The 21430-nt window shown below is 42.7% G+C and overlaps 1 protein-coding gene across 6 annotated transcripts in view; it reads right to left on the reverse strand.

The window, feature by feature from the left end:
• The window catches only part of grid2 (glutamate receptor, ionotropic, delta 2), a 493088-nt gene extending 475602 nt beyond the window's left edge, over positions 1-17486 (reverse strand). For all 6 annotated transcript variants that reach the window (XR_016114686.1, XM_088994116.1, XM_088994119.1 and 3 more), the window contains exon 1: positions 16756-17486. Coding sequence is in view for 5 of the 6 variants with exons in the window: in XM_088994116.1 (XP_088850242.1) it covers positions 16756-16843 (88 nt within the window). In the remaining variant the exon portion in view is untranslated. The remainder of the gene's footprint in view (positions 1-16755) is intronic.
• Between the last annotated feature and the right edge of the window lie 3944 nt (positions 17487-21430).

The following is a 21430-nucleotide window of genomic DNA, read 5'->3' on the forward strand; positions in this document are numbered from 1 at the left end:
TAACTATCATATTAAATAGCTGTTAAATGGCAGTTTGATTGGAATTACGGTAATAATAATAATACATTTTATTTCAAGCGCCTTTCAAAACACCCAAGGACACTTTACAATAAAAACAATAAAACAAAGCACATAACAATAAAACCATAAGTAAAATGATATATAATAAAATAGCAGATAGAACTATACATTGAAAGCAATTTTAAACAAGTGGGTTTTGAGGTGAGCCTTGAAAATAGGGAGGGAGTCAATATTGCGGATGTTGGGTTGCGGTACTGTCAATGTGGCCTTTGTAACTTTTGCGGGTATCACAGTAGTTTCATTTAAGTTTTGGTTATTGGATTGGATTAGTCGTTATTAGTCTCGCAGTGGAGAATGTACATTTCACAGCAGCCTAGTGATGAAGGTAAGAGGAAAGTTATGGAAGAAGTCGAAAAAAAATACAGGGGCTGCTGTAAAGGCAGCCACTCTGGCGGCGTCATCGTGAAGTCAAACAACAACAAAAAAACAATTACATAACAAATAATGTGAAAGAAGAATCAAGCAATTAAGAAATTATGAAGAAAGCGCGTTCACTCTCTTGTAAAGCCTTTGAAAAAAGAGGAAAAGGTAAGAAGAGAAATACTGTCGTAGCAAATGTGATTTGAATCATCATGCTGAACATAACCTCGACTAACTAAAAAAAATACAATAAAAAAATGGCTGCAGCATTGTGACTCCACACAAGCTGCTGCAGCGTCTCAAGCACCCTCCCTCACCCCGCTGCACGCAAGCCTTTGAAAAGAGCAAAGTCACCGCCTGTGCATCACTCATGCGATAATTGTGTTGTATAATATGCAAATGAAGGTTTCAGCTATCATCTACCCTCCCGCCCAGCTGAGCGCAACATTGAGCAACAGCGCCACCAAGTTGTTTTGCTCTCTCGCACAGTGGGGGTTGACTGTGCGGTCATAATCAAGTCACCGGTGTGTTCAATATGATTTTATACCGCAGAACCGCTCGGCTTTGCTCCCAAGGTGTCTTACGTGCACAAAAAGATTGTGCCAAACAATACATCAATTCATTCTTTGGGGGATATAAACTTATGTACTTTCTATTGGCTCACAGATGATCAGGAGTCTCTCGAATGACTTTCAAACCCCAAACCACAGATGCAAGAAATTGTCATGCTAACCATTAGCTTACTGCACTTCCCTTGCGGGGATATTTTGTTGAGTTGTTTTGTTTCTTCCTGATTTCAGTAGTCCGACAATGTTACCTGTATAACTCAATTTTCTACTTCCTGTCCAGAGGTTTTGATGTAATCTACAGAAGTGGGCAGCAACATGATGCCCGTTTCATGACCAAGTATCATAGCTAGCTGCTGGCGGGCCTCAACTAAAAATAGCTCAACGGTGGTGTTGCGTCACACGAGTGTATGATTTTGAAGTGCGCCTTTCAACACTTTCATGTCTTTCAATTCCTTGATCTCCTTGATGTGCGTATCACCCTGACGCATAGCACACGCTTGCAAATTGTATAAAAGGAGCTGTCGCGGGACAGAGAGATTGGGCGAACCACGGGGCAGACTCAACTCGGACTCACGCCCGGCACATGCCGGGCGTCGGACGGACATCACGGCACGACTTGCTCGACTCCACGCCACGATCAAGCTCTGCGCGTCACCTGCCTGGGAGATCTGACAACGAACCTACTTACAAATAAAGAGAAACATCAAACTCTTTATTGGCAAGCCAGCCAGGAGGATTTTTTCCCTCCTCCTCAGCCCAATCAACTCTGCAAATGGAAAGAACCAGATTTCCCAGCCGTCCGTGATCCCGGCATCTTCACAGCAAGACCCCTCGGGCCGAGCTCCCGATGGGCCGCCACCACCCGTGGGCACCCCGACCCCACCGTGAAACCTGCCGCACCCTGATGGCCGACATCGTCCAATTCGCCTGGCGACTCTGCAACTAGCTGCATCGTATATGTCCACGATCGGACATCGTCGGACATCGCTTATGTCCACGATCGGACATCGTATATGTCCACGATCGGACATCGTCGGACATCGCTTATGTCCACGATCGGACTTCGGGAAGACGCTTCATGGCCAACTCGGCCGCCGACGTCAGCGTGCTTCCTCAGCGTCCTGCAGAGCGCCAGGGCAGCGCGATCAACGCCACCGTCGCCGATGACCGGCCTGTCCGTGCCCGGCAGCATGACCAACCCCACGCTTGTTCGTCCTCACAATCCCTCATCGATCGACTCAAACTGGCAGTCGTAGAGCACTCTTTGCCGTGCTCCCGTACAACGACTTCAGGCACCACGAAACTTCCTCGGCAACCACCCCACCGACGCCTGCCATGCCCGGTGACCGTCATCTTGCCTGGCCTCATCATGTCGCAGAATGACTTTTGTTTTTATTTCTTTTTCCTTCATCGTTTTCACCGACTTCGGATCCAGGAGGGGAGCCCTGTTGCGTCACACGAGTGTGTGATTTTGAAGTGCGCCTTTCAACACTTTCATGTCTTTCAATTCCTTGATCTCCTTGATGTGCGTATCACCCTGACGCATAGCACACGCTTGCAAATTGTATAAAAGGAGCTGTCGCGGGACAGAGAGATTGGGCGAACCACGGGGCAGACTCAACTCGGACTCACGCCCGGCTCATGCCGGGCGTCGGACGGACATCACGGCACGACCTGCTCGACTCCACGCCACGATCAAGCTCTGCGCGTCACCTGCCTGGGAGATCTGACAACGAACCTACTTACAAATAAAGAGAAACATCAAACTCTTTAGTGGCACCAAACTCATGACACCGTAGCAATTATTTGATTATTTTGAAGCATGATTTTAACCCTTTATGGACGAGTGTGCCAAATTCGGTACACTAAAGATAAATGCTTATAGATCGAGAAAATGAAAGGTAGCAGTTCAAGTGCCGATTGGAACTGATGCAGCACAAGTTACATGTCCCTTTAAAACAGGTTATGTGCAGCTTTGCCTTTAAGAGCGTCAGTGACATCATCTCCTTCTTGCGCAACACAACATGCGCTCCTCCATCTTCAAAGCTCCTTCTATTTTTCGTCATGGATGAAATATCACGTAAGTATATGTTGGAACTATTTTATGAGCTATTCAGAAGAGGTTTACCTTGATACTGAAATGCAAAAACTAACGCTAACTTGTTTATTTACCAAGAAATATTAAAAATAAGTAGTGTCCCGAATTTGGAACATTCGGGGTGCTAATGCTATTTTCATGACCCGATGCGAATAATTGTAAGTGAATGGTGCGTTTTCCACTAATAGCTGTACCTCATAGCTTTGCATTCTCAATATGATTATTGAAACGGAGGTCCATATGGTTTTTTTTGGGTATCTCCTAAACAGAAATTCCAAAACTTAAACATTTTCATCATTGGGAATGAAACCAATAATTCTCAAGATACAAAAAGGAGAGGAGTAGCAGTACCGTACATTGCAGGAGTTTCTGAAAAATTACAAAGAGTCCTTTGGCAATATAAAATTCCTACTTATTTCAAACCGATAAACACGTTAAGGCAAAAATTAGTGCATCCAAAAGATAGGCTACCAAATGAAAAACAAAGTAATGTAGTTTATTCCATACATTGTAAGAATGAAAACTGTAAAGAGCAGTACATTGGGGAGACTCAACAAATTCTCAAAAAAAGACTTTATCAACATCGCAGGGATTATATAAGTGGACCTCAATCGGCAGTACATTTGCACCTAAAAGCTAGCAACCACTCATTTGATGACAATGAGGTTAAAATCTTAGCGAAAGAACATAGATGGTTTGAAAGGGGGGTAAAAGAAGCGATTCTTATAAAACAACAAAATCCTTCATTAAACCGGTCTGGTGGGGTGAGGTTCAATTTGGATCGCTCATACAATAGCCTGCTTAGGCAAAACAGGTTAGGCAACTTTCGTAATGCTGATGAGGGTCGTTATGCTGATGAGGTGATACCGGTGGGAGTGGGGGTAATAGGCCAGTCGTTAGTCAGGAATGTAGGAACAATCAGTGGGGCCACAGGGAGGGGTCCTCTACCCCCCCAACCTGAGAGTAGGGACCTATCATAGCTGTGTCCGGCGCCACCAGGTCTGAACATTAGGGATATATATATGGGGCCGATACGACCAGTCAGACTTTAGTTCGCTGACGAAGCCTCTTGGATAGGAGGCGAAACGTCCGAAACCTTCACTTTTGTACAGATGACGGCTGAAGAAACCTTCTCATCGATGGACCACTCCTGTACGACTGAGAGCTTACACAGACGTGGGATTGATATATTGTTTCTCAATCTCAAAATGACCAAACAATCGGATGCATTGGGCTTGAAAGCTATCTCCACTAACTGATTATGCTGCAGAATGTACTGTATGTCAAGGGATCGCTTCGAAATTATAAAAAAGAACGTGCATATAGCAGACAACACAAAACAAGGAACTTGGGGATACCCAAATTATGATCATTTGCACAAAGTAAGGCCAATGATAAAAGTTTCAGGAATTACCCAAATCACAGCGTTTGTCAATTGATGAACAAATTGTACTCTATAAAGGTAGATTTACACTCTGGCAGTGTCTACCAAATAAACCAAAGAACTGGAGGTTCAAGTTGTCTGTGCTGGCAGGTTATGATGGCTACATGTATGCATTCCATATACAGGAAAGATAGATCCAGTCAGTGACTCCAAGGTTCCCGATCTGAAAGTGACCTCAAATGTTGTGCTCCATTTGGCTCAAAACAGCCAACCAGGAAAGAATCATCGATTGTATTTTGATAATTGTTTTACATCTATCCCCTTACTCCAACATTTGGCAACAAGAAAAATCTGGTGTTGTGGCACAGTGAGGCTCAATCAATTGTTCAGCTGAACTGCAGCTAAAAGACATTGAGGTTCTGTTCCCTCCGATGATACAGTAATCAGTTTGACAACATAGCTCATGTTCCATATGTTGCAAAGAACCGCAACAGGTGCAAGCATGGCACATGTTCGGTGAAAACTAGTATTTACTGAAGAAAAAAATGCCATGTAAATCTTTGTTTGAATCATCACAAGAACTGATTTGCATTATTCCATGGTTATTAGCTAGTTTTCTTTATCCGTAAAGGAACTATGGACCTCCGTTTCAATAATTATATTGAGAATGCAAAGCTATGAGGTACAGCTACTAGTGTAAAACGCACCATTCACTTACAATTATTCGCATCGGGTACCCAGTCAGGATCAAGAATATCATCATGAAACGAGCGTTAGCACGGCGAATGTTCTACATTAGGAACACTACTTATTTTTAATATTTCTTGGTAAATAAACAAGTTAGCGTTAGTTTATGCATTTCAGTATCAAGGTAAACCTCTTCTGAATAGCTCATAAAATCGTCACAACATATACTTACGTGATATTTGATCCGTGAAGAAGTAGAAGGAGCTTTGAAGATGGAGGAGCGCACGTTGTGTTGCGCAAGAAGGAGATGATGCCACTGACACTCTTAAAGGCATAGCTGCACATAACCTGTGTTAAAGGGACATGTAACTTGTGTGCATCAGTTCCAATCGAAACTAGAACTGCTACCTTTAATTTTTTCGATCTATAAGCACTTATCTTTAGTGTACCAAATATGACCCAATCGTCTGTAAAGGGTTAAGTAGATATTAATAAGCCAATTTTCTTTGTGCATGTGTCATTTATAGAACGGTGCCACAAAAAGGTGCATGGTAACCATTGGCTATCGTGGAGATAATTCAGCGGATTGAGCGAGCTGCCAGCAAATGACACAATTACCCTCACACACGTGCACGCATGAAGACCCACACACCCACACATGTACGGTTGCCGCCCGGAGATAGCGCTCACCGAATGAGCCTTTTAAAGAAGTGCCATGCTTAATGCATGAACAGGCCGTCGTTGACGCACATGCATGACCGACATGTTGGTTGCACACGGCTCTACATATAATGCCACATGCGAAAGATACTTAATGCACATTCAGGGCACCCTTTGGCCACTTTGCCGCACGTTTGACTAGAACAAGCAAAGCGAGGAGTTGTAAATATTCATTCAGTTGCACAAATGTAACACATAAAGAATAGATGAGCAGCGTGCTTAGACACATATAGGACACGCTCAAAGACGAAAGACTGCACGCGGGGATGTATAGCGACAACCATCGCAATTACACTCTACGAGTACAATTGGCACAACTACAGAGGCCCCACATTTGTATTTTAATGATCAAAGTCTGATTAATATGGGCGGATAATTTGCTTGTGATGAGAGTGTGTCTCCATTGTGCTCTTGAAACGGTTGGAAAATGAAACTTGGCATGCGTGCAATTGAGGCGGCACATTATGAGTCGCTACTCATATCGGTTTGCTAACCTTCCACCATAAGGTCAAGTGTCGCCTAAGAAGGAATGGAAATGACATTGAGCGCTGACGTAACGGTGATTTAAGGGAGGAGCGATGCTAATGCAAGGCTCTGTGAGACTGCAGGCTCAACAACTGTGGTCCTTGAGTTGGCCTATCCTACATCTTTGAAGTTGTAGGATAGTTTCCCTTGTCCAATTAGCCTGAAATCAAATGATCAGGAGTTGATGACCCCCACGCTGTTATATTTGTGACTGTCTAGGTTCCTCCTCCTGCCCAAGGATGCAGTTTGTTGTGCTTGAGTCATATTAAATCTGGAAATCATGGAACATTGTCGGTGGTACATTTACAGTACAGTTTGAACAGTAAATATGGGATATTGTCAGATATTGTGCTAGATGTTATCGGTTTTATACATCCAAAAGCCTTGTATTTCTTCAAAAGATGACATCTGTGCCTTATATATAGGTGTGCCTTATATGTGAAGTAATATTGAGCCACAATAGGCCTCGCAACAACAGTACTGTCCGCAGCCACTGACACCATTTACCCCTGTAGAAGAAGAAGTGCGTGGTCCATGCTGGGATAGATAAAACATATATGCATGTGGAACTGTAGTGGCGTGGAATTGAAGTGGATTTACGTGGGACAGGAGATGATAGACAAACTTTCCGTCAATGGATGTTGCAGCATCGTGTTTGCTTTCAACATTTAGCTTGTAGCAGACATTTCACCAGGATGTCCATGATCCACTGGTGAAAAGGACACTTTGTTCCAGGAGGGTGCAGAAAACGCTTAACATTGAATGATAAGATTGAATGTTTTTTTTTGGCTTGTTTTGTGTTTTCTTTTGTCACTTTGTGTTGTTGTGCGTCATGTGGAATGGATACGGATTGTTTTTCAGCATTTTTGACCACGACATTCATCAAGGAGTCATAATAAAGGCAAATCCATCCATCCATTCTTCCTTTCCTTTCCTCTTTAATCACTTTGCCGCTGTGAAATGTAAATGTTTCCATTGTGAGACTAATAAAGGCTAATCCATTCTAATTTAACCTCAGCCTCTAGTGTAGCGCCTTAGAATGTGGTGTGCCTTATATATCAAAAACATTTTTAATCTAATTATGACACCTTATATATGGAAAAAGTTTGAATATACATCATTCATTCGGGGTGCGCCTTAAAGTCCGGTGAGCCTCATACGCTAGAAAATACGGTACCTACAGTAGGGTTGCTGTTATTGTTTTTCATGTCGCATTTTGATCCTCAGAGTCAACAGCACATCGCTAGCCTGGAATTTCAGTGCAGTGTTATATCGCCTTGTAATGTAGTCATTCTCTCTCGAAAAAAAAGAAAAAAAGCCTGATGGGACATCCATTCTTACACGTGAGTGTTCAAAGCCGAGCATAAACACAGAACCAAATCACCGGGTGACGAGAAACTCGGCCATCTGGGCTTGTCCAACCCCATCAGCGGCCGGCGTGCCTCAATCGGTAGCCGAAAATGACAAGTGCAGCTAAAGCCTTTCTCACAGCCAATTGCCGCGTCGGTCCGCTTCTTCCTTTAACATTGTGTCTCTTTCTCCCTCTGTGACCCATTGAAGAGGTTTTACTCAGCATGTTCAGGTATACACACACACACACACACGCACACACACAAAAATTGTATATTATATGTCTTCACCAGACATCGCATAAGACCCACATGTTACATGAACCGGATCCTCCCCCGCACACACACACATACACACACACACACACTTCTGTGAATCATGCGCATGTTGGGAAATAAAAAATAAAAAGAAACATTGGCAGACAAGCTTTCCGAGATATGCGGTGCTAAATCTTCCCATTCAAAGACAGCGTGGACCAACGTGTCTGTCAGCCCTCACAGATGCATCACTCAAAAGCTGTGACATTAATAGACGGCGGCTACCAGCCGCCGCTCATGTGTTGCGTTCATCGCGCCACATAGTGAAATTTACAACACGAGCTGGTCGTGGATGCACTGATAGCACAGGAGAGAAATTCACTTGGGTTTGAGGCCCAATTGTCTCGACATGACAAAGCTATGAAGCTTCCAGACATGCGTCTGCATCGAAATGAAGGATTCATGTCCTAACCACAAGCAATGACGTATTTACTTTCCAGCTTCACGACTGCATCAATTCAGATCATGCCTGTTTATTGGTGTACTGGTTGGCAAATGAGGCCCGCTTGTGACCAAACTGCCTGGCAGGTGAAGACGAAGACCACTCAAGGGTGTTCCCCATCAAAATAAAGTGGGAAAACATAAAAACAGACTATATTAAGGCCATCCTTCAGAATCAGAAATGTCAATGAATGAATATATCGCGCAGAACAAGATTTTGCTGTAATTACTTCCCTGCATAGGAAATTACGGCCAGTAGATCTGACAAATGACCAAAAAACGCTTTACGAAAGAATCAGCCACTGGTGTTAATGTTGACTCATTCACTGCCAGATGATGTGCAAAAATGTGTCCACTCCAGTGCCAGGGGATTTTGGCATTGTCACTCAAAATCCAGGACCCACAAATGATTATGTTTTAGGACTACATAAACATTCAATGCAGTGTAAAGAAACCGCAGACTCTTTTCTTTCATCAGAAAAAATAGTTAATTCCTAAATTATACGGGTCTGGAGTTATCTGAGCTTGAAATTGGGGTGGCTGTACAAAATACAATAAAATACATACATTTTGATTTATATAGCGCTTTAACATCAGCTGAAGCTATAAGAAAGGGCTAACATGCACAAAATATTGCCAGAGGTCTGACCAGCGCTTTATCTCCATTAACTCTTTAAACTCTTTCAACAGGAGCCAAAATGGAACTGTATAGTGCCACTTAGCAGTTTTTTTGACAACGATACTAGTGCGGCGTGTTCTACCGGAAACAAATTCCTTGTGTGTTCTACATACTTGGCAATAAAGATGATTCTGATTCCGATTCTGATCAGCATCCCCGTGAGAAAAACCAAAACCCGAACAAATTCGGGAATAGCGTTCCACGTCACACTTTTAAATTCACAATTAAATTCAGGAATTGATTAATGTGTCAGTTTGATTGACAGCTGAACAGTTTAAGATGGACCCCCTTCATGCTAAATGAGGTCCATTTGACCCCAGCCCACTTAATCACTGGCAACTTCTTTTAGCATGTTGTTTGCAGTGATGGATAAATTGGGCAGCGAAGGGCCTCAACAGCAAAATGGAGATTGAGGAGAAGAATTGTGCATGTGTCAAGTGTTGTCATTCATAGCCTGGCTTTCTCAAATGTGATCCTGGCATTCATGATGAATCCAATCCACCAATGAGAAACCAGATATTGTCATGACAACAACATAATCCGTCTTTCGACTGCTGAAGCAGCAAGTGGCGCTTGAACCAAGGTTCCTCTTGTTCTGAGGGACTAAACAACTGTACAACTGTCTCTCTGTGTCTTTGTTTGGTCATATTGTCTCTATGCTGTCATATTATTTGTTATTTAGTTGTTTTTTTTTTTTTGTTCTTTTGACTTCAAGACGGCGCCGCAGGAGTGGCTGCCTTTCCAGCAGCTCATGTATTTTGTTTTTCTACTCTCATTCCTTTCATCACTTTGCTGCTGTGAAATGTAAATTTCTCCACTGTGGGACTAATAAAGGCATATCCAATCCAATCCAATGGTGATCACAAGGGGACATAGAACAAAAGCATTTGAGTTTGTCAAAGGGTCCTGTATGCTGCATTCTAAGCGTTTCCACGATGTTCTTGCAGAAAAAGCAAATGGCAGCTGGTCAGACGAGGGTACGCATGACTACGATCCAATTTCCCCCCGACTCCAAAAACAATATACTGTATAGAAATTGACATTAGCTATTTCCTGCATCAGGCCAAGAAACAAAACCAGCTCATGGCTCTCCGTTCTTGCCGCCTCATTTGCTGATTCGAATATTCAATGCCCTTGGCTTTTAACCCTTTCATACAGCCTGTCTAACTACATGATAATCGGCCCACCGTAGTCACCACCATCCCTCAAAGTGTTAAAATTCGTAACCATGATGAAAGATTGGGAGAAAATTCAAGGTAGTATAAACAAAAGATGCAATGCTCAGCATTGAAATGTGAGCGACATGAAAGACAGAGAAAGCTTCTTCTGCATGTGATACAATAAAAAAAATGTTCACTGTGCAGTGAGGATTTAATGTGACTGCATAAATCAAGCAGTGTAACGAATCAAGAGGCAACACACCGCCACTCGCTCGACCGTACTGTCTCAGTGTCAATACAAGCGGTCTTCATAAAGCAAAAGTGAGAAGCGGGGGTGGCAGAGCATTGCCATGCAGCACACGACGCGCACAGGGACACGAGGCCAGTTCTCCTCCGCGCACTCCCTCATCCTTGTGCATGTTGATCACCACGTAGGGAGATTCCAGCCGGCCCGCTCGGATCACTTGAAACTGCATTGCTACAAAAACACCAGCAAGTCCTTTGCCAAGGAGAACAGAACTTTAAGAATTGAATGCTATTATCACATTATGTTATTATGACTACAAAAAAATTGTCGGAAAGCGGGAATGACCATTTTGCTATTTCTGAATCATTCTACCCTACATACTGTTTTTTTGGGGGGGATGACAAGCTATAAGGCAGACTTTGATGGTATATTTTAAAACTGTGTTCATGTATAGCACAGGTATCAAAGACTAGGCCCGGGGGCCCAAATCTGGCCTGTCATATCATTTTATTCGGCCCATGAAAGCAAATCAAGCATGTCAAGCGCCATGATGCTTGCGAAAGTCTGAACCAAACTTTTAAATTGTCTGATGTAAACCACAATAACAGTCATTATTCTTGACTTCAGATTTTATGTGTTGTGCGTTTTGAATGTAATATATGGAGGAGATTAAACATTCAAATGTGGCCCGCAGCAAAAAATGAATGTAACCCCCCTTGATGTATAGCGTGCACATTATAAGGCACATATAATGGAAGCCAGCTTCTAACTTATACATAGTTAATGGCTGTGTTTGTATTTGTGATTTATTGTAAATATAATATTAATCCAGATATAAATGGCATATATAAATACACCTAAAAGTGTTGAAAATGCGGTAAAAATAATTTTGAAAGAACTGACACTTTCGGAATGTGGTGATAATTTGGGCTTCACCTGAAAATGTTGTCGGGTTTCGAATTTAAATGCTGTGAAAAGCCTTTGGAATAAATGAGAATATACTTTTAACATATTCACTGCCATTCAGAAATTGAAAAGCATGACGCGGAGCGCCATCCCCGAATTTGTTCGGGTTTTAGTTTTTGTTGTGGGGGGTGTCGATAAAGCGCTGGTCAGGCCTCTGGCATTGTTTTTCGCTTCCGTGGGGGGGTAACATTTGTCTTTTGTCCACGTTAGCGCAATATCTATGTAAAGTATTGTATTTTGTACAGTCACCCCCATTTCAAGCGCACATAACTCCAGGTGCACATAACTTAGGAATTAAATATTTTTTCTGATAAAAGAAGAGAGTCTAAGGTTTCTTACACTGAATTGAATGTTTACGTAGTCCTCAAACTCAATATTCTGTTGGTCCTGCAATTTGAGTGAAAATGACAAAAACACTGGCACTGAAGTGGACGTATTTTTGCACATGGTCTGGCATTGAATGAGTTCAAGACTTTCACCAATATTTTTTTTTTGAAATCAGTATAAAATCAGAATTCTTCATGGAATGATTGGCTTTTCGACCGGCACATTTTCTTTAATTCATAATCTTCAGATTTTCCGTAAAATTTTGAGATGTTGATTTGCCACCAAATAACATGAAAGCGATCAAGTTAGCTCTTTGCCGTACTTTCTGGGTAGCGTACATGCCAGCTGTGCTTGTTAAATGAACGGTGCATTGCAGACATGAAGTTCATGATTCATAGTAAGAAATCATGTCAGAAAATAGATACCTGCATTAAAAACTATTCACATCAGCAGTATAGCAACAGTATTTGGGGCGGCGAGATTAAATTGAGGGGTGAAAAATTGTCTAAACACAGCCAAGGGGTGCACAGATCCCCCCCTCAACTCCTCCTCTCCTTTGATATATGTCTCTCTGGCCTCACCTTCCCTCAATACATCTTTAGACAAACAACAAAGAGATTAAAGAGGGATTACTTTTCACATGTCAATGTGATGTGCCTGTGGGCTATGCTACTTTTTTTGGGGGGGGGCTTTGTCATGCAGTTCTAAGTCAATATGATGCAGATACACATGCACACAGCAACTAATACACACACAGGTCAGAGTGGTGTAAACACGTTTTCCCTATGCTAAATTCCCAACATGGCCCTCAGTGCCACGTCCTTTTTCCTTGAAACTCTTGTGAGAAAACGCAATGTTCTCATGCATTCTGGCTTCTGGCCGCAGTGCTGAGGAGGCAAGAATAGATGGATTGGCCAAGGAAGGAGAGAGACAGTATTGTTTGTTTGTCAGTGATAACCTTTTGTTGCGATTCAAAGTTCATTTGGCGAGCAATTAAATGAACTATTGATCACGAGGCAAGGTGGCAGAGGAAATAAAACAGTAGGGAACTGAAATCAAATAAGAGAAAGCGGGTTGCACTCAAATTTGTTTATGTGAGAACCCCACCACCCCCTGTAATGCGGGGCTTCAATGAGTCGTAACTATAGGAGGAATAAATGCAACGCATATTCAATAAACAACCACAAAGCTTTCATTGTTTTTCAGAAAAACACTTGCTTGTCTGGTTTGCACAAATAAAAACGAGTAGTAACTTGTTGAGTAAGATTTTATACAAAAGAAAGAGCCGGTTTATTTGTCGGGAAATGACATTTATGGATATGTTGAACAATCGTTGAATTTTGCTTCGGTATAAGAAATTCAGATTGAGGAATCTAGACGTCATCATTAGTGTTTGAAATGTTGATGTGTAGCTTCTGGAGGTTCCCATAAACGGGTTTATGATCTTGTCCTACTTTCAGAAACTAAACCAGATTATGTTTGGAAAAACAAAGCGACACAAATTTGGATGAAAGTCGATGATATTTGGTGCTTTATTATGATTCCAAATATTTTCATTGTGATCTCATCGTGATCTAAATGACATTTTTGTAACACAGCCAAGAAAGAAAATATCTGCCTGTAGTTTTCATTTCAATTTTGGCATTGGAGTGCCTTATTCTGCATTTGGGTCGCTAAGAAAAGGAGCTAATGCTAGCTACCATTCAACATGAACTAGCTGCGAATTTGACCATTAATTTCTCCAAACTATTTGTTGTCTGTGCCGTTTAGGAATCAGCGAATGTCAGTATTGAAACAAAAAAAAAACAAATTCAATCAACCTTCAACTGCTTTCAGTTCTGTCTTCTTGTTGTTAAGCGTGGAGAGAAAGACCGCATTCCGTCTCTGTAGCAACGAGCTTGAACACTCTAGTGTGTCAGAAGGATGAGGTTTCGGTATCGTGCGGCGAGACACTTGCGGAACATGCCGCCGCTGCTGTGATCAGACCAGAGAGTCACATGATGATCCGCTGAACTGCTGGATTAAAGATTCCTGCCGCGCCTCGATGTGGCATGCGGTACCTCCATCGTTGTAGGGGGAACATCCAGCACTCATACCCTAACAATTCATTGCTGGTCCAAATGAAGCCTCTCTTCACATGAAATCAATACAATTACTGTTTTGAGCGTCACTTTTTCAGGCAATTTTTCTTTCTTCCGATAATTTGATTTGTGTCCTATAATTAGATCGTCATTTGGAGAGTCATGATGTAAGAGGACTGACAAAAAAAAACAAGTTCATCTGATTCTTTTAGCCAACGATCAGCACACTGTCCATTCATTTATCCATCATCTACTTCGCTGATACACATGAGGTACACCCTGAACTGGTTGCCAGTCAATCACAGGGCACATACAGACTAACAGCTATTTGCGCTCACACTCATAATTTAGATGGTGTATTATACTGTCATGAGTATTTTCGGAATGTGGGTATGTGGAGTATCCGGAGAAATCCAAGACATGCAAACTACACACAGCAAAGCCAGAATCCAACCCTCCACACTTGCAGTGTGAGGCAAACATGCAAACTCGCCGACAGTACACTGATGATCTTACAACTTTTGTATTGCTATATCATTGAAAAATAAAGAAACAAATGACATTGAAATCCTTTCATTGCTGTATCATGATACTGTCGGTAAAATAACCCTGTATCCTACTTTGAGTGTGCAATCAAATCAGTCCTCAAGATGCAAATTTGTTTTGATACAATTCATCAATTATGTAATGGCGCAATCATGATTCACGGCTGGGATAGGCCCAAGCAGACTCTGTGACCCTTGTTAGACTTCAGATAGATCAGGAAATGGATTGATGGATGTTACGTGATATCAACATTGGGAACATATCGTGCAGTGAGCTCACAAGTCACTATTTTGAGGTGTACAGACACTCCCCTACTTACAAACATTCGAGTTACGAACAACTGTACATATTCTGTAGTAACATATGTAGTATTCTCTCCAGTTGTACACGTACATATCGCTATAGAGCATATATTTAATTAAATGCTTATCTTTCAATACAAACCAATACAGGTTACTGATACAAGCCTTAAATATACGTATATAAACATTAAACATAGTTATATAAGCCTCTAACATACATTCCACACAAAATATAGCACTGAAGCAACTTACGAACAAATTCACCTTACCAACGACCGCTCCGAACGTATCTAATTCTTAAATTGGGCAGCGTCTGTATAAGGCGTACTGGAGTATAAGGCCAATGAATGGTGTATTTTAAGAACCTTTTCTTTTCCATATATGAGACGCCCCAGAGTATAATGAATGAATGAAAAACGTTTTCCAAATATAAGGCACATGACACGACAGTACAAGGCGCTGCGGGAGGCTGGGGTTACGCACGACTCTGGGAAATGGAGTCGTGGCTGCTGACAGTACTTGCAAGACTTGACGCGGCTCAATATTACTTCACATTTAAGACGCACCTGGGTATAAGGCGCAGGGCATTCTTTTGAAGAAAATCAAGGCTTTTGGGTATGCCTTATACAACGGAAAATAAGGTATGTTTTTGTTTTTTTCGAAGCTAATTTGTGGATTGTCATTGACAGAAACTAATCTGATTCCATTTTCATTGCCAGTTGTAACTGGCATGGCAATTTTGACCCTGCCACCCTCCGACCTACCCTCTCCACATGCTGGACCTCACATTGTGCTCACTCCTGACAAATGGCAACATGAGACCTGCTTAAATTGTCATCAGAAATTAATCAAGTGGTCCCTGGTTCTAACCGCTGAACACAAACATTTAATTCAGATTTATCGATTAAAGTATGCAGTGGATGCCATTTAACCATGCAGGATGCAGTCCATGTACATTCCGAAATCGGCAGGTGCTTATCACAATAGCCACACACACACACGCACGCGCGCGAACACACACACACACACACACACACACACACACACGCACGCACGCACACGCACGCACGCACGCACGCACACGCACGCACGCACACACACACGCACACACACACGCACACACACACACACACACACACACAGACACATCCGCTTGGACTCTCTCTCAGTCTCTCCTTCAGTCTCCAAGGCCATTCAAGTTGCGCAATCATTATGCACACCCACCACCATTTACCACCACGTCCTCCTGACGTAACACAGACATCACCTAAATCTGCGCTCATGACACTCTCAGAGGGTTTGAAAGATTTTCTCTTGTAAGTTAAATGTAATGGTGAGTGATTTTTTTTTATTTCAGAGCAGGCCAGATGAAATGCTCTGGCAGGCCACATATGACCCACGGACTTTGGGTTCCACCCCCTACCCTGTTTTAATGCAACAGTGCCACACTTTGGAAGCAGCAAAGACGGCGGGATGTGATTTATTCCTCTCTTCCTTTTTCTCTTGCTCTCGGTGCTGGCACTGCGGTTGTCTGCGATGGATAATATGGGGAAGCTTACTGCAATTTGCAAAAATGTTTCTCCTTTTCATGCTATCACCATGGTCATAATAATAATAAAATAACAAAACACAGAAAAAAATATAAAAGCTGTTATCCCCTATCACTCAAAATGACATTCAGGATGTGTCGCACCCTATGGGTCTTTTCTAATGATCAACCCGCAGAGCAAGCAGACACCTCCCTCTAAAAGGCGATGCTTGCATTTGAAGTTCAAGTTAAAATGAAAAGTTGATGTAAATTGGTGACTTTTTTTGTGCTGTAATATGCAACCGTGCAAATCTGGGTTCCACAACCAGAACAAATGATCCTAAAAAAAATAAAAATAAATAGCAGTATGTAAACGTTGTTACTCACCAATGTGGATGATGGAGTCTGAGAGTGCACACTTCCACTCATGGCTCCAAAAAACAGCCATGAGCAACACGGCGCAAAGAATTCTCATGGTGTCCAAACAGATCGATGTATTGACAAGATGAATAGATAGTCTCCTCCTTATTTTAAAAGCTGAGAAAAATCCAATAAACAGGCCAGCGTTTTTTTTAGTCCATATGTATGGAGCACCTCACGATTCACAAGGATGCAAGTAGTCGAAAGGAGGAAGAAGCAGAGGATGTAGGGGTGGGGGAGATAAGTCCTGGTCCTCCCCGGTGTTAAATCATAGCGTGGCCAAGAGGAGAGCGAAGCGCGAAAGCCGCAGACGGCAAGCTGCGGCGGAGGGAGGAGAGAGCAAATCTGCAAGCTTCCGATGTCTCGAGCTTCACACCCTTTATGGTTGCCCCCTCTTCAAATCCAAACTCAATGGAGCAATCCAAAAAGCAAAACTTCCAGCATCTTTCTTGCTCCCATTGGTTCCCCAGTCACTTCCAGAGGACGCACTTTTAGTCCAAGGGTGGAATACACAGAATATTTCCAGACTGAGAAGGCAAAAATGCTCAGAGGACAAGAAAAAAAGAGAAAATGAGCTGTACAGTGGCCACTTTTCTTTTCCACATCAGGATGGCGGGATCCGAAAAGAGAAAGAGCAGCAGTGATGATGCGCACAGCCTCGCTCCGCACTCTGTATGCGGGGACTCACGTCCAGCCCGGCGTGCGCACACAGAGGACGGGGTGGGGGAGGTACGTTGTGTCCCTGTGTGTGTTTGGTGGGGTAGAGAGAGAGAGAGAGAGAGAGAGAGAGAGAGAGAGAGAGAGAGAGAGAGAGAGAGAGAGAGAGAGAGAGACAAAGAGACAGAGATAGAGAGAGTGGGAGGAGGGGAGAGAGAGGACCGTGGATTCTCACTCATCCTGTCAATCAACCTTCAGTCACCTCTCCCCCTCCTTCCCTCCCCTCTCACTCTCTCATCCCCCTCTCACCCCCCCCCCTCTCTCTCAGGTCTATATTCTAAGCAAATGACTCTCAATGAGAATCGTGCCCCAACCCCCAAAAAACCACCTATGATAGGTTTGGGGTGATGGTGACTGTGCCTGTTATATATCGTCAGCAGGAATAGGGACAAGCAATTTGCACCAACAGGTGTGCCACATTGTCTATCATAGTGACATCACATATACTTTTCAAAAAAAAAACAACAAATGCCCACAAAGATGTTTGAATGACAAGTCACTTTTGTAAGTGCCTCTTACATGGTGACTTCATTGGATGAACATGGACATGCCTCAATCCATCTATTTTCAACAGTGCTTAGCCTCAAAGGGTCACAGGTGATCTGGAGACTATTCCAGCGGGCTTTGTCAAGAATCAAGATTAAATCCTATATGGTCGCAGGTCAATCACTGGGGAACAGCAAATTAACCCAAGACGGTAGAAGCAGAATTAATTCCGAAGTCTACAAATTTGGCCTCCAATTTAAAAATGCCTCCAAAGACATTGGCAGAAAGTCTTTGACTAGCAGTCAATCACCAGACCTTAACCCAATCGAGTATGAATTTTATCTCTTGAAGTAGTGACAGAATAGTGAAACCCCAGAAACAAACAAGTGAAGGAAGCAAATCTTGGTATGTCTCTGACCATTAAGGCAAAAAAACCTACACTGTAGGTCCTACAGTATTGAGGCACAAAATCATCTCACCTTTTCGTCCTAATGCTTTCTCAGAGGATTTAGCCATCAGTTATTCCTGACATGCCGTCGCCCCCCTCCCCTCTATTGCAATCAAGTGTTTGTCCACCGCTGTCCTCCGTGAAGGGTTCCTCTTAATCGGCCTCAGACGTTGGATTAAGGATTAGAAAGATTGGGAGCCGCTGGCTAGCCTTGCACAGACGCATTCAAGGAATGGGACAAGAAGAAGGAGAAGGAGAAAAAGTGATAGGCCCACTAATGCCATCAAAGCTGGCCTGGCTTCTGCTATTGTGGAGCAATTGATTTGTAGGTGTTATTTGGAGGGTGCGTCGTCTGTAGTTGCATAAGGAAAGAATATAGACAGCATGTTTCAATAAACTTTACATGATCTGGGGATTTGGGTCGATTGATTTGTGATTAAAAATGATTATCAACTATTTGATCGGAAGATAATGGTACAGTATATATTCATAACTGTCAACGTGTATGTTTTCACTGTATTTTATGTTTTTTTTATCATTTCAAATAATGTACGGCGTACTACAATTTTTATAGGGAAATTTCTTTTTTAATGTGAACCGATTTTACAAAGACGATTTTGGATCAAATCCAGTTCTTCTCAACGGCGGGTAGGCAACAACAATGCTACCGCCTATCGCTATGATTGTCGCGGTAAAGAAACAAAAATATTCCTCAATCATCCTTTTTTTTTTTTTAAATCGCTGTGTACGGTCAGATTAATGTCGTCATTTCGGCTTGTGTTAGGTTTTTTTTTTAGTATAATTTCAAATTATGTACGACGTACTCCAACTTTTATATAAGAATTGTAATCATTTACAGGTAACATCCGACTTACGACCAGCACAATTTACGACCACGACCGCCAGACACTATATTTTTTAAAATTTTAATTCTGCGTCGGGCACCGCAAGGCCCAAGTAGCCCGGCAACACGTACGACAATTTTGGCCAGCCATAAGGGAAGCGATTAGCCAAGGTAAACAAGTACAGTGAGACATCGGCTTACGAACACCTTACTTTACGAAGTTTTCGGTTTACGAACGTCAAATTTGTGAAAATTAAACCTTGGAATACGCACTACTTTTCACGATACACCCCCACCACGGCTGGCGGAGTGATCTTCGGATCTGGTGGAGTGATCTTCGGATCTTCGGCGGAGGCACACGACCGAAAAAGCGCTCCAACCGGCGCACCTTTCCACACCCCCTCTCTCTGAATTCACACGTCGATCGCCTCCGAGGAGCTTTTTGCAGTTAATTTTACAATTAGGAAATGAATGCAAGATGATCCCCTAATAATCACCGTCGAGGAGAAGGAGGAGATCATTGAGAAACACAAACAAGGTTTGTGTTTGTGGCGTCACATGTGCACACCGCGGCTGTCATGTGAATCTCAGCCTGACACATCTCTCATGCTGTGTGTCACTTCCCTGAGAGTAACTTTCTACGACCATTCTACAAATAAAGAGCCCGGTACCGTTCACCATTGCTACCATCCTTCGCCTAAAAGCTTTACACAAAGCTGTTATTTAGTTGATGCTTTCACGTGACTAATGACACAGAAATTGTCACGTGCGAGTTGACAGCTGGGGCGGGGCCGCTGCTCGCAACATCCGCCAGCTGAAGAAGACACTTCAATTTCATTTCATTTCAACAAGTCGCTGTCACCTCACCAGTGACATGATTGCGACGCCTCGCGCCTCGCTGTGTCTTGTTTGCTTTTCCCGAAGTGATTGTTAGCCGCGATCGCGCAAGTTCTGTGCTTTCCGGGATCGCGAATGTGTGTGGTGTGCGTGTGTGCGTGGTGTGCGATACTGGGACATTTCAATGAGTCGCTGTCACCTCACTCGTGACATAATTACGACGCCTCGATCCTCGCTGTGTCTTGTGCTGGCAAGTTCAAGAGTTTTCTTTGGCCACGGTGATTGTTAGCCGCGATCGCGTTAAGTTTGGTGCTTTCCGGGATCGCGAATGTGTTGGACGGATCGCGCCCCCCCCACCACCCTTCTTTTGTCCCGTTTTATTCCGCGTCCGTGGAATCATCGGACTCGCGCCTTTTGTTGTAATAAAATCTCTGCCAGCATCTACGGGACTTGAAGTGGATGCAGATGTCATCGAGGAGCTTGTTGTTGACCATAATAAGGTCGTCAACGCAGAGGATTTGATTTGTCTTCAGGAGGACAAGCAGAAGCAGGCCATTCGGGAGTTGCTATTGTGGAGCAATTGATTTGTAGGTGTTATTTGGAGGGTGCGGTGTCAGTTGTATAAGGAAAAAATATAGACAGCATGTTTTTCGATGTACACACTTTATTTATTTATTTATTTATGTATTATTCATTTATTTATATCATAGTAAGGGAAAGACATGCCCATTTCATGGTAAGATCAGAGCATTGTCATCAAATGGTGAGTACAGTTTTGCTTTTTTGATTGTTGCTGTGCTCATGACCATTTTGTGTTTGGGAGCCTTTTACTGAGCGTGTTGCTTGTTCTGTAGCCACAAAGGGACATAAGTCTTATTGTGCCGGTCCCAAGCCTGGATAAATACAAAGGGTTGTGTCAGGAAGGGCATCTGACGTAAAAGCTGGGCCAAAACATACATGCGTATCATATCTCTGAAGATGGAGATTACTGATTCGCTGTGGCGACCCCTTGAAGGGAAAAGCCGAAAGGAAAAGAAGAAGACACACTGGGAACCAATTAAGTTCGTAAGCCAAGGTCTCACTGTATGTACTGTATATTTATTTTTTAACAATTGATTTATACTCTACAGTCTACCCCAGTAGCAAAACTATGCTGGCATTCATTATAATAATGGAAACCGGCTTATTAAAAAATTAAAAAATAAAAACAGAAGAAAATGCAAATAAAATTTAACAGCATAGACACCATTTCGCAGGAAAAGAGAAAAACAACGATGAGAAACCTTTGGTCCCTGGTGAAAAGGTTTCTT

This window comes from Hippocampus bargibanti, linkage group LG04 (assembly GCF_051943395.1).
Source record: "Hippocampus bargibanti isolate YZ-2025 linkage group LG04, ASM5194339v1, whole genome shotgun sequence".
Classification (NCBI taxonomy): Eukaryota; Metazoa; Chordata; class Actinopteri; order Syngnathiformes; family Syngnathidae; genus Hippocampus; species Hippocampus bargibanti.